This window comes from Myodes glareolus, chromosome X (assembly GCF_982192425.1).
Source record: "Myodes glareolus chromosome X, mMyoGla1.1, whole genome shotgun sequence".
NCBI lineage: Eukaryota > Metazoa > Chordata > Mammalia > Rodentia > Cricetidae > Myodes > Myodes glareolus.
The window spans coordinates 69,434,679-69,448,781 of record NC_142053.1 but is presented as its reverse complement, the minus strand read 5'-3'; the positions used below and the strand labels follow the sequence as shown (position 1 = coordinate 69,448,781).

Sequence of the window (14,103 nt, the reverse complement as noted above, 5' to 3'; positions counted from 1 at the left end):
AAACAGGTTGCTTTTACTCACATGTCTGTGTTTATGTAGCAGCTATGCACTTTGGCATCAAAGAACCTGGGTTCAGGCGTGAGGGCTGTGAGTTTGCAAATCTAGCAGCTGGAGTGTGTTTGTGGTAGCTGCTTTCCTGTGCTAAGCTGATTTACTTGTTTAAGGTCTGACCTCATCATCCTGTCAGTATGGGTTCCCACCTACACTGTTAGCGGCAGCTTTTTGCTTCAGCTAGGCTGGAAGTATTCACAGTGTATCACAGGCAGAGGGGGAGGGGAGTGAAAGCAAGAAAGACTGCTCTCTCTCTCTCTCTCTCTCTCTCTCTCTCTCAGCACTTGTGCTTTTGTTAGTTCTACACAAGAGGCAGAGAAACAAGATAACAAAGGCTCCATTTCCTTTCTGTTAGAGAAGGCTTTTGTCTTTCCTCCAGCAACAATGTCAGTGTCCGGCAAGAAAGAGTTTGATGTGAAACAGATCCTGAGGCTTCGCTGGAGATGGTTTAGTCATCCTTCTCAAGGATCGCCTAACACTGGAAGCTGCCTTCAGCAGGAAGGATATGAGCATAGAGGGACCCCGGTTCAGGGCAGGTTGAAGAACCACTCACGGGACAGAAATGGACTGAAGAAAGGCAGTAGTCCTGTCCACCACAATATACTGACGCCGGTGCCAGGATCAGCCCCTGCCCATCAAAGAGTCCTTCAGAATTGGCACCAACAGAACGTGATAGTACATCTTCAAGCAAATGAAGGCACTCCTAAAGCGGTTCCAGAGGAGAATTTGCTCAAAGAAGCTTGTGAGAAGCACTCAGGAGATTTGGAGATGATGGGTGATGACAGAATAGAAGATTCTAAATCACGGTAAGAGTTTTTGGTTATGTAAGTGAAAGCTTTAGCCTAGATTAACTTATTCTACAAAACTCCCATTTCGTTCTAAATAGAAATGTTACACTATCTCTGAGTTTGTGAACAGCCAATCAGGGTCTTCAAGAAACCCCCGCCTCTAGTCTCTGAAAGAACAGTGTAATCATGCATATGTTTTGATAATTAATGAGAAGTTATTATTCCTATGGTAGCTTTACTTCTGTTACATTCAGAATTCTCTTTTAGGTTTTAAGAGAAGTTTCTTTAAGTTACTAAGCTCTGTAGATGTTTTCAACAGTTTAGATGTTCCCACAGTGAGAATTGTTTTGACAAGTGCATTAAATAAGAACTCTTTCTGATTTTGTGAATGGGGCAACTTTGAAAAAATAAATACAAGTTCTAACTGCAGAGCAAATCGTTGTTTACTGCTTAGGATACAGTAATAATTTAAAAATTGTGTTTCTTTTAAAGTAAGAATATATAAAATTCCTTGGCATTTGAGAGTCAGTTATTTCCAGTGGCATTGCTTTCATAGCCAGTTTGTAGCACAGAAATAAATTACATTGGCAAGTAATAAAAAGCTGCTTGCATCAGCAGGATCTTAAAATAAGAAATGCCAGGTTTCAAGACATTAAAATGAGATAAGAAAATGAAATACATATTTTGGGGTAGATTTCTTATAAGATTTTAACCTAACTTGCTTTCATCAGTAAGGTCTGAACGGAAGAAATATTTATGCTATCTTCGAGCACTGTCAAGTATAAGTAAGCCTAGTGCATTGCCTGTGTTTTGTATTGCCATTAAAATTTTATATTATTAATTTGGTAAGTCATAATTTAGTTTTCAATTGAAATTAAGTTTTAGAAGTGCTGTAGAATAGAGATTTTGCTTTGATATGTTGAAAAATCACATACTAATGAAGAATGAAACTATACTAACTTCTTTGAAAAACTAAATGTTTGATATTGTGTTCCTATTAAGTACTGGGATATTTTCCTCATCATGTGGGTCTATTTAGTATATTTAGAACATGCAATCTTATTTCCATGAGTTTAAAACAGAATATCAAAAGAAAATTAAGTGTATCATGATAGAAAAAAAATCACATATGCAAAATGACAGCTTTATAAGAACTTGGTCTTAATGAACTGTGAACATGTAAAAATTGTCAAATGGCTTTAAGCACAATATTAGATCACTTGCAATATAGATCTTTTAAAATATCAAGTGTTTCTTTGTGAGCATATGAATTTTTTATTTTCCTGAAAATTAATATAACTACAGAAATATAACTACAATGAATGAGTACAGGATATAGCTCAACTAAAAGACTTTCATAATAGTATGAAAATAGTGTTTTTCAATTAAAGCATTTTCTTGTGAACTACTTCCATACTTCCTAACTGACAAGTTGAAGGTTAAAAGAAATATTTGTCTCTACTATATATAAATTTAAAAGTCCACTGTCATTTTCTAAGAAAACTCTGGGTATATCTCAGAATAAAACTAAAGAGAATAAAAATGAGTGTAATAAATTAGGCGCTAAAAGAAAATGACAGATATTTGTCCAGTTTAAAACAACACCAGATGATTTTATTTGTGATTTTGACATTCCTCATTTGCTAAAGAATTGTTCTTAATTATTAAATTTTCTTTGGAAAGTTACTATTTTCTTAAAATAAACACAGGAAGTATTTATGCATGTGTCAAACTATGAAGGCAGAAGGGAAAACTAATTTGAGGACTTTATTAGATAAAATATTATGTCTCTTATTACCTATTATAAGTTTACATGTTTTGTTCCAAGATAATTCAAAGAAAAGCTCTAGGATTTCTTGGTCCTTTAATTCTCTCTTCTGTAGCAAGATTGCAGAACTGGAAGAAAAGATTGCACTAAATTGACAGCACCCTGCCATATCCTTGATACAATTTCAGATAACATAAAAACAGCAATCAGTATAGAGAAATCATAAATCTAGCATGGGTGAGCTCTCATACCTTAAAAATGAATACTTTTCTAAGACATTCCACTTCCTGTAAATATTATAAAAACTGAATCCATAATGAGATAATTTATTAATTTCCAGTATTACAAAATAAATCAAATTAATTCCCCAAAGAAATTAAAGTCACTATGTCAATTTCTCTTAATATGTTCTTATAATAATTAAAATTCAAATATATACTTACAAACTTGGATCAAAAGTTAGTAGTATATTTAAGAATGTCTGTCACAGGCTTAATCACTGTGAGGATGCATATGTCAATATTCCCCTCATCAGAGTTCTAAATTCTTTTGTCATTTCATTTTTTGATAGTCATCTGCCAACTCTGCATCGTTGCTTTTTTTGCAACTACCTAGTTCAAGAAAAGATTTTCTCTTTTTTGTTTCAACCATAAAGTTCCAATGATAAACACTGTAATGTTAAATCATGCTTGTGCTAAATGACAAGATACTTAGCTATAACCATGATTAATTACTCCTAAATAAGTAATTATATTAGTGTTTAGGTGGAAATCAAAGTGTTAACATTAATCCACATTATACATCAATTATTGAATAAAACGTACATGACTTGTTTATGGTACAAACACACACCCTAATAGAGACCTTCCGGATAAAGTGTCATTTAGTTTAAAGATATCAAAAGGAATGGGGATCATATCACTGGCCTGTTGGGCCTATAAGTTTTTGAAAAACTGACAACTGTAAGAAAAATTAATCTGCATATATTTCTAATTTGGGAGTATGTGCTGAGAATCAAAATTCTGTCTTCACTGAACACTTTCAATTTTTCAAGTAAAATTTGCTTGAAAAATTGTAATTGCCATTGTAAATATCTGTATAGAATAGGAAATGGAAACTGTATTAACAGAAATTTTCAATAAGTAAATCAACAAATACTTAATATCCATTATGTTCAGGAATTCTAGATGTTAGTAGTGAAATGGAATCAAAGGATATAACCCATTTTTATACCATATACATATTATGAATTTATATACAGAGACAAAGTGAAAAAGGGGATAAACAAACAAAATTATAAATTTGAATGGATATAAGTGGTCTTAAAGAAAATTAAAGGGGATAGAGTAAAAAGAATATTCTCCTTCAGAGAGTGACAGATTTTTTGAATCAAAGACAGTTCAACAGAGATTCAAATGCAATGAAATAAGAAGCCAAGCTTATGATTAACAAAAATGAGACAAGCAAAAGGTCACTGTGCTTGTTCTACAAAAGTGTCCTTAACTACTACACATCATCTTTTTTTTCTGTGCAAATCAGTACTACAGGCCCCCACAAAACCAATTGAATCAAGTACAAAACATCCCCAGACTAAATGGTGAACTAAACAAATTCACTTTACACTGTTCATTGTGGTGATTTTATGATCACATTCATGTCCTTTAGACATAGAGGTGAGTTCTCAGCCATCCTGTAACCATGGTGGCATTATGCTATCTAGGGAACTGGATACTCCGCTCCCACACAGTATGCCTCATGCACAGAGACCTATGCCCTTTGTAGGAAGTATGAACATGACATTGCACAAGATTTTTTGCCAAAATATTTATTTAGAGACACATTCAGTATGGGCTTTCATTCTCTGTCCAAACCCATTTGTAATATAGGATCTACTTGGAAAATACACATAAGGAGAAACATGAATTAAAAATGATGAAACTTATTCTAATATTTTTTCTAATACAGTGAAGAGGCAGCTGTATAGTATTTGTAGACAGGCTCTAAGAAAGTAAAACAGTAATTTCAATGACCCTGTGCCTGAAATATGCTGAGTATGTTCAAATACCAGTGCATTTTTTACAAGATTGCACAACAAAAACAGTGAGAGAAGAGAGTTTTGAAAGGTAACATGAAAATAAATACTAAAAATAAGACAATAGTAATGCAAAAATGAGAGGTTCTTAAAAATGTCATTGTTATCTTTATTTCTGGGCATGAAACGTGGTTTAAGAAACCAGTTTTATATGTGCAAGTGAGTGTTAAATCAAAATGTTTAAAATATGTCTTCAGTCCTCATTAGGGTAAGGTTCCTTTTAAATGAACGTAAGTTTCAGAACAGGATGATGTGTATATAAACAATCACCAGTACAACATTGATGGTTACAATACGTGTATACAGGAAACCTGATAATGATAAGTATCTGTGAGAAAAAACTAAATTTACCTTCCATTTGTTAAAAACCCATTTCAACTTATAAATTACACATTTTTATATGTATTAGAAACAAATTTCGTCTTATGTAAGTTACAAGTTGAAAAACTAAAGAATTATTTGAGCACAAATGAAGAAACAAAAAGTACTATTGTTTTTAAAAGTGATAGAAGAAAATGTTTAACATTTTTTATTTTACAATAAATATTATCACTGTTTATTTTGTATGCCTTGTTTAGTGCCTAGACTGAACTGATCAGTCCAATTTTCTCCTCCTATAGGAGCTCTTATTTCCATAATAAATAGTTGTACTCTTGCATTTGTGTTCTCATACAAGCAAAATACAAACATATTTGTTATATTGAATAATATGCTTGGTACATGTTTTAGGAACACAAAAATGCATGAATGTTTTTATTTTGAAAAATCAATGCTAGAATCTATTTGGAGCAGTCACAAGTGTCTCACTGTTTTGTTTATCATCCTCTGGTCACATAAACGTATTCTAAGCAGTTCAAATGATTAAGAATATGTAACTTATAGGTAATTTAAAGTTAAAAATCATGTGGATTTGGTCCACTATGTTATAATTAGCAATGACAACTATTAAAGTAACCATGATCCTAAAGATTCAGAGTTTCTTTCTGTAATAAAACTTTTTGAAAAGCAGCATTTTTGTATATTAAAAATACTTGCAAATTCTCAGCTCATCCATAGTGAATTAAAATGATTTATAGCAAATGATCAGGGTAGTAGCAACTGGTATTGACATGGCATACCTGAATATCACCTTATTTCAATATTACTGGATTCCATGTGTACACACAAACACACACACACACACACTCACACACACACAAGATTTTACATGATTTTTCTTTCTTTCTCATGTTTTCAATGAAAAAAAATCATTTAAAGTTTTTATTCTCATGGATAAACGTATGTTTCTGAAAGTTTTTATTCTGGGTATGATTGTTGCATATCATTATGCAAAAATATTGTGGGTTTCTAAGGAACAAGACCTGCATTATTTAATTCTATACCACATTATTCACTAGAAACTGTTTTCAAATGAAAGAATTAGGAATAAATACAATTATTTTTTATAGAGTAGCTGAGGCTAAATTTTCTTAAATGTTATTTAAAACAAAATATACAGAAGTATATGAGTTCCTGATGTATTTTCCTGAATATAAACCATTTTAGCACATATTTTAAACTTATGAGATAATTACAGACAATTTATAGATGGAATCTTTTGATTAGTTATTAAACAATTTTTACCCATAATGCCTTTTCTGAAAATTAGATTCAATGATCCTAATATTAAATATATTTATGCTTTTTTAACCCATAGTTTCTTTCTGACAATTAAATCCTGTGATCCTTATATTAAATAGATTTTCTAAGTCAACAGCAGTGTACCAAAAAATTATAAGAAGTGAATATTTGCTGCTTCTTAATTTGCTTGTATTCTTCCGTAACCATTAAAATAACGTTGTTGATTAACAATTTCTAATGAATATGTCATATTTTGTTTCAGCAAGATAATATTCTATAAGCAATCCTAGTGTAGGTAACTTCTGCTCTAATAATAACATGGAATATTTTTATCCAGATGAAATTACTCATGGTTAGTATTTAATATGTGCTTATTGTGGGAGTACAGAATTCATAGGATTACAATTTTCCATTAGAGAAAAATCACATTTCTTTTTAATAACTAAGTATACCATGGAGACTAGTGACATAGTGAATGTTCATTGATATTTTCAAGTACAAAATCAACCATAATTTTAAAATGTATTTATATTGCTGTCTACTACTTCATTTTGGGAAGAAAGTATTGATACATATAAATCCATAATCATTATATAAAACTTTTAGTTTCCAATACTAAATACATCATATAGCCATTGAGTATACTTTATTTATAGTCATTCTATTCAATTCATATATTTTCACTAAAGAGAATGCCAAATTCTTAGGCATAGTGGGATGGATAATATTTTCTAATTGTATATTTAAAAACAACTGCTTAAGGCAAATAAACAAGAAGGAATGAATCTATATCAAATTGTTTCTAGACATCTAACTGTAAGGCTGGGAAGAGAATTGCTGACATTTTAAACAAAAAGAAGTGTGTGTTCTAGAAATAGTATAAAGTACACATTTTCTTATGTCTATAAATAGACATGAAACTTTAGACAGCATTATTATTTACATTGAAAGAGAAATTTCAATGATCGTGTTGATGCAACTTCCAGAAATAAATCTTAAATCCTCCCATGATCTTCATTTTATTAACCTGTCCTGTATTGGTCACAGTGTCTTACCCTTTGTTTACCTTCAAAGATTATTGTAAATGTACCTCACACCCTTTGCTCTTCTATTTTTGTTGGATTCTTAGTATCCAAAATTTAGTAGCACTGACAACAATTACATGCTATAGGAATATTTAATGAAAAGCAATTCAAAATGCAGTTCTCTAACAAGGTAAATTTCCAATTAGCATATTTAAAATATCATAATTTTTTAAGTTCCATAATATCTGGGAATAAAAATTTATTGTTTCTGAATCGCAAAGGGTAACATGGCAGGTTTTGAAAATTCTAAGAATATTGTTTTTTCTATTAATTTATATGTTATAATTCTAAATTGTACCATTATTAATGAATAAACTTACTTTTCTTTTATTAATAAAAAGTTTCAAAAACTTTAATAAAATAATCTTAGACTGACTTAGAGACAAAAATTCATGTACTTTTATTCCCTTTGAATGAAGATGAAGCCAATTCTATAAAAATAAGATATGCCATAAGACAATAGATGGCTATATTTCCTATCATAAAATTTAACTATATTATTTAATTACCAAATCTCTAAGTTAATAATTAGCTATCTGAAATCTCAGGCACTTCCTTTTCCAAATTTATTAATCCATTAGCATATAAAGTGACGTTTTAACAAGAATAAGCAAATAATGTTCAAAATAACAGGCCTGGTATGTGAAAATTCATTTCCTTGAAACTAAGATATAACATAAAAACTAAAACATAGTTTGTTAGCTCAAGATTTTCTTTTTCACACCTAAATTGTATTAACAAAAATAATAGTGTAGTGCAAGAAATATGATTAAACACAGGAAGTTGAAAAGAAGTAATTGCACTTTATTAGGTAAAAACTGGAAATTTCTTACCTATATATTTATTTACATAACAGTGGAAGTATTTTTCTGGAGTAAAATTAGCAGAAAAAGCACCAATATTGTAAAACTAAACTTTAAAACTCAACAAGAATATAAAGAAGAAAACACCCTTAGTTAGTCTCTATGTCTGTAAAGATTACAGCAACGATGCCTGAGAAACTGGACAGATAATACACTCACCTTCTCCTTGGAGAAATTCTAGGGTTTATAGTAACAATTTCTCATAGTATTTCTAAAGGAAAATTCTTGACAAATAGTCCATAGTATTACTTAAAGCCTTGTGCCACTTTGATATTTAATGGTCTTATTAAGTTCTACTATAGAATTGTAAATATTTTAAAGATAATGCCTTTAAGAAGTTTACAATGCAATTTGAATGATAAAAAGTAAGGGAGGGGGTATACACTTCCTCCATAAAAGCCTTAAATACCGTTACAATGGCAGCAACTTGTTTTAGGTATCCTGGTGTTTAGTGGAGGACAGTGAAGATGGAAGGAAGTCTAATGATTCACAATACAAACAGGGAAAGGCTCAATTCAAGAATAGAAACAAGTTCAACAATATGGAAAATTCTTATTTGGTTTCCATTTTCTAGCAAGAAAAGGAAAATAACAAAAATGTACTATTATCACCAGGGTTCCATTCAACTCTCTGATGAGCAGTTTGGATGATTTCAAAATAATCCTATATATGCTGAAAATATGTATTCTGCCAATCACATTCTTCAAAGTACTCAAAGATTTTTCCTTGCCTTCCCCTTGTCCTACAACAAATTCTCATAGATATCGTATATTTGAGGATAAGCAATACTCTTGCACAGAATTTTGGTCATTTTATTTCTACTGAGCCGTTCATGATAATCTCACTTTAAAATATCATGGTGTTTCTGAGTTTGAAAAGACTTTTAAAGAACTGTGCAGATATACAAAATAAACCCAAGTATAAAATGATCACAGCTTATTCAAGGGAGAAAAAATCAAACTGTAAACACAATTTTCTAACTGTTGGCTGCTCACCATACTCCTTTCTCAATTTCAGGTTTGACTCTTTCATTCTGAAAGAAATACAAGCCTGAAGTTAGCATTATAGTTGAAATGAGATTAAGTTGCACAGAGGATTTTGTGGAATTAAGTAATTGAAGTAATTGTACCATTATAAAATGGAAAATTATCATGTTAGAGAGATTCACTTTAAGCTACTTCACAAATCTTTAGAGAATGGATATGGCTAAATCACTTTGCTTCACTATTTAGAAAAAATACATAAAGTAGGTAGTCAATTTGTAAGTAGGTATTAGTCTCTATAAATTGTATATTACAAAAGAGGAGCTTTGCAGATTCTGTGGTTTAAAATACAGGAGAGAAGGGTCAACTGTTTGTAATTTCTGCCTCAGTAATATACATAGGAAAGTATTTGGAATGTTTCAACTATTGTTTTCATTTTGATTGCTTTAACTTGGTTTGGATTTAAGACGGTTTTTTTTTATTTTATAAAATGTACTCTTATTATGTTTATACCTACCTTTTTTCTAGTTCCTCCCCATCTCCTCTCTGATCCTGATACACACTCTTTCTGTCCATTATTAGAAGTCAAACATATATCTAAGGAATAAAACTGATATAAAACACAATAAAATAAGATAAAGCAAAAACAAACAAAATAGTACAAAACAAGAATAGCCAAAATAAAACCATATGAGATTCTTATAGACCAGAGACACACATGTGCACACACAAGGGAATATAATTAAAAATATATACAGAAAATACATGTAAGATACATGTGTATATATGTATTTGTGTGTAAGATATACATTCACAAAGAACTACTAAGGTATATTTTTTAAAAGCTCTGAATTAATATTATTAAACAAAGAAAATCCAAAAATTATAATGACTTTGTATTTTTGTTGGTCATCTACTACTAGGCATGGAATCTGTTCCTAGAATTGGTTTATTTCCTGAGTGAGACTCCTTTGGATAAAACTTACTTTTGTTTGAAAGTGGTTATCAATTGGAGATAGCTTCTGGGTTAGGGATAGAGATATGTTTCCACATCTCCTCTCAACTCTACAACCCCATATGAGGCAGTCCCATTTAGTCTCTGTGTATGAACTACAGTTTCTGTGAGTTCACATGTGCATCATCTCTGTTGTGTCTACAAGACCTTGATTCCTTGGCATGCTTTATCCCCTGTAGATCTCATACTTTTTCTGCCTTCTTTTTTGCAGAATTTCCTGAGTTCAGATAGGGATTTGGTGGAGACCTCCCTAATAGGGCTGAGTGTTCCATGATCTCTCACTCTCTGCAAATTTTCTCATTATGAGTCTCCATATTTGTTCTCCTTTGCTGTAGGAGGGAACTTCATTGATGATGACTGAATAATGAACAAATTTATGAGCATAGCACAATGTTATTAAGTGTCATTTTATTGCTATGTTTCTTTATCAAAGCAGCAATATTTGGCATTTCCTAAGTTCCTGGCCCTTCTAGTATCAGATTCATGGCTTCCCAGGGTTATGGATGCCTTACATTTCATGGAATAAGCCTTAAATCAAATAAGATATTTGGTGGCTACTTCCACAGTCTTTTTGCCACTATTGCACCTATGTATACTGCAGGTGGCTTACTCTTGTAGATCATAGGATTTGTAGCTGAATGGAGAGATGGTTCAGCTATTAATGGCTAGGCTCACAACTTTTTAAAATGTTGTTTTGAAGGAAGAATTCTTTTTGTGACAGATTTCTGGAAAACTATAGTAAAATATAAAGAAGTTCTCAATTCCACTACCATATATTATTCATGATATGAATTAATTTCACCATCACTCACTGTCCATTCTATTTTCCTCCTCCAGTTAAGCCTTAAGGGTTAACTACAAGAAAACAAGGCAAGGAGATAATACAGACCCCATGATGCAACTCATATTGTATTCAAATTGTTTTTATTTCTGTACAATTCTACAAAACCCCTTTAATTTTTCTCATATTATAGTCAAGACTATATGTCTTTTAAATAAAAGAAACCACATGAGATGTTTATATTTTTTAAGGAATAGTTGTTATGGCAGTATCTATCACTATTTTTTATTTAATTTATTTTTTTGTTTATAAAAATTTCCACTTCCTTCCCTCCTCCCCATACCCTCCCATTCCCCCCACTCCCTCTCCTTATCTATCACTATTTTTTCATACAATATATTTTAGTCATTTTCTATCCCTTCCTCCAATTCCTCCCAGATCCTCCCTCTTTCTCAATGCTCTAAATTTAAGGTCTTTCTATAGTCAGCACTAAAAAATATCATAAAAGAAAGAGTCAATGAGATCAAAAAAAAGTAAAAATAACAAAATATTCACAACAAACCAAAGTTAAGTCTATTTTTGTGTGGGTCAATGTAGGATAACAACTCCTGGGCATGGGGCCTGCCCTGGATTGTAGTTGATAATACACAGTGACATGCTACTGCAGACAACTTATTTTCCCTTTTCTAGCAGGTATCAACTGCAAATACCTTCATGACTAGTGTGGAAATTTGAATCAACTACCCCCTTTTAGTGTTAGGATTTTGTCTGGCTTGAACCTGTGTAGGTTTTGTGCCTGCTGCCACCGTTTCAGTGAGTTCTTAAGTGCATCAGTCCTGCTGCTTCATGAAGACTCTGTTTCTTTGGATTCATTCACCATATCCATTTCTTACATACTCCCCACCTTCTTTTCTACATAGATCCTTACTGGAACAAGACATCCCATTTATTAGTGTTTACTCTAACTAACTGTTCTTTGAATAATGTCCAGTTGTGGATGTCACTGTTAATTACCATCTATGGCAAGAAGAAGCTTCTCTAAAGAAAGTTGAGTGGCACAGTGATATATGAGTATAGTAATAGTTCAAAAGTTCATTTTTTTTACTAAGTTCTTATATCAGAATAAAAATGTAAGATTTCCTCTAGGACCATTGACTCATTTAGTCTAAGATTCTTGGCATCATTAACAGTCCTTTATTTGGGTTTCATTTCATGGAGTGTCTCTTAAATCCAAGTAAGCAATGGCTATTTACTCCCATAAATTTGTATCATTAATGCACCAGTATATTTGAATGCAGATTGTTGATGCAGGTCACAGAATTCATAGATATGTGCTACTGATGATTATGTTTCTCTTCTGGTAGTATAAAAAGTTATCTTATAGTACCATGAACTCTAGTCAGTAGGCATGAAGCTTCTGAGAACAGCTAAATATTACCATGGATGGTGTAAGTAAGTGTTAATCTTCAGCAACAGGGACATACCATAAGGTTATGAATGCTAATCAATAGCACTGGTGTAGTAAAAGGAACAGCAGGCTGTGTCCCATCCTGCCCGTCTAGCTTAACCCCGAAATAACTACCTGGAAATTGTATTAATTAAATTACTGCCTGGCCCATTAGCTTTAGCCTCTTCTTGGCTAACTCTCACATTTTGATTAACCCATTTCTATTAATGTGTATTGCCACTTGACTGTGACTTACCGGCATGAGTCTAACCAGAGTCCATTTGGGGAAGGAGAATCATGGGGTCTGCCACACATCCCTTCTTTCCAGCATTCTGTTCTGTCTACACTGCCCACCTAAGGGCTGCCCTATCAAAAGGCCAAGGCAGTCTCTTTTTTAACCAATGAAAGCAAACACAAACAGAAGACCCTCCTATACCACACTGGCAATAGCCTATCATGTTTGGGTGATGTATGGAACACTTTTGGCCAAAACCTCAATGATATATAATCCATTTCTGGCATTGTGGATTCTACTTGGCATCAGAAATAGCTAATTGAAACATTGTATAGCCTGTTATGTACTGACTTCATTTAAATCCCTTTCGTTTTAAATATGCAGTTTTAGAAATCTTCAAAAGAAATTTGTTTTAATATGGCATTACAAATGAAGTGTAGTATTGTGTCTTTGCCTATATTCTCTTTTATCCTACCTTCCCTCTCTACTTTCCATTTAAATACCTTATTCTACTTTCCTCTTTACCTCTTTGTAGGGCTATATTCTATTTCTGTTTCTTGAAAGTTCTCCTCTGCCCTGATGGCCTCTTAATAGTTATCTAAACTCTGCGGTTAATGTGCTTGAAACACACATGCATAAAGCTTAAAAGCTAACATCTGCAAATAAGAGAAAAAATGAATATTTTTCTTTTGGGCTTGGGCTACCTCACTCAGAATGGTTGTGTATAGTTCCATCCATTTACCTGTAAATTTCATAATTTCAATTTTCTTAACATATGAATAATATCCCTATGTGTAAATGTACCACATTTTCATTTGCTGTTCATTAGGTGATGGGCATCCAGGGTTTTTCCAATTTCTAGCTGTTATAAATAGAGCAGCAGCAACCATGATTGACCAAATACATCTGTTGCAAGATGTGGAGTCCTTTGATTATATGCACAAAAGTCAAATAACTACTTTGATATTGCTTGGAGGACTGCTCTTTCTTTCTTATCTCATACTTTTCCTTTTATTTTCAACCCTTCCTTTCTATTTTTTTTCTTTTCTGATTGGAATATATAGAAGGAATTGATCTGTGGAAAAGGAAGAGGGATGGTCTGGGTAAAATGGAAGGGGGAACTGCAGTGGGGCTATAATTTATGAGAGAAGAATAAAAGTTAATAAGATAAAGTTAAAAAACAAAACAAAATAAACTAATTTGAAAGTGTGTACCTAAAACAGATGCAACTGTTTTTTTAATTTTTATGGGATTAACAAATACAAAATAAATCAAGAATACAGAAATTTATTCTGTATATTTTGTATAGGCTGTAATAAAAATAAATCCTCATGTGGTAATAATTGGATATTTTAATCATTTTATGTTTAGATTA

The 14,103-nt window shown here is 32.0% G+C and overlaps 1 protein-coding gene across 2 annotated transcripts in view; it reads left to right on the top strand.

Annotated features, from left to right (window-relative positions):
* The first annotated feature begins 202 nt into the window (after window positions 1-202).
* The window catches only part of Klhl4 (kelch like family member 4), an 84,987-nt gene continuing 71,086 nt past the window's right edge, over window positions 203-14,103 (top strand). Inside the window, exon 1 of one of the 2 annotated variants that reach the window (XM_048417960.3) lies at window positions 203-857. In XM_048417960.3, the coding sequence (XP_048273917.2) occupies window positions 436-857 (422 nt within the window). In that variant the 5' untranslated portion in view covers window positions 203-435. The remainder of the gene's footprint in view (window positions 858-14,103) is intronic. The other variant, XM_048417961.3, reaches the window with a different exon arrangement.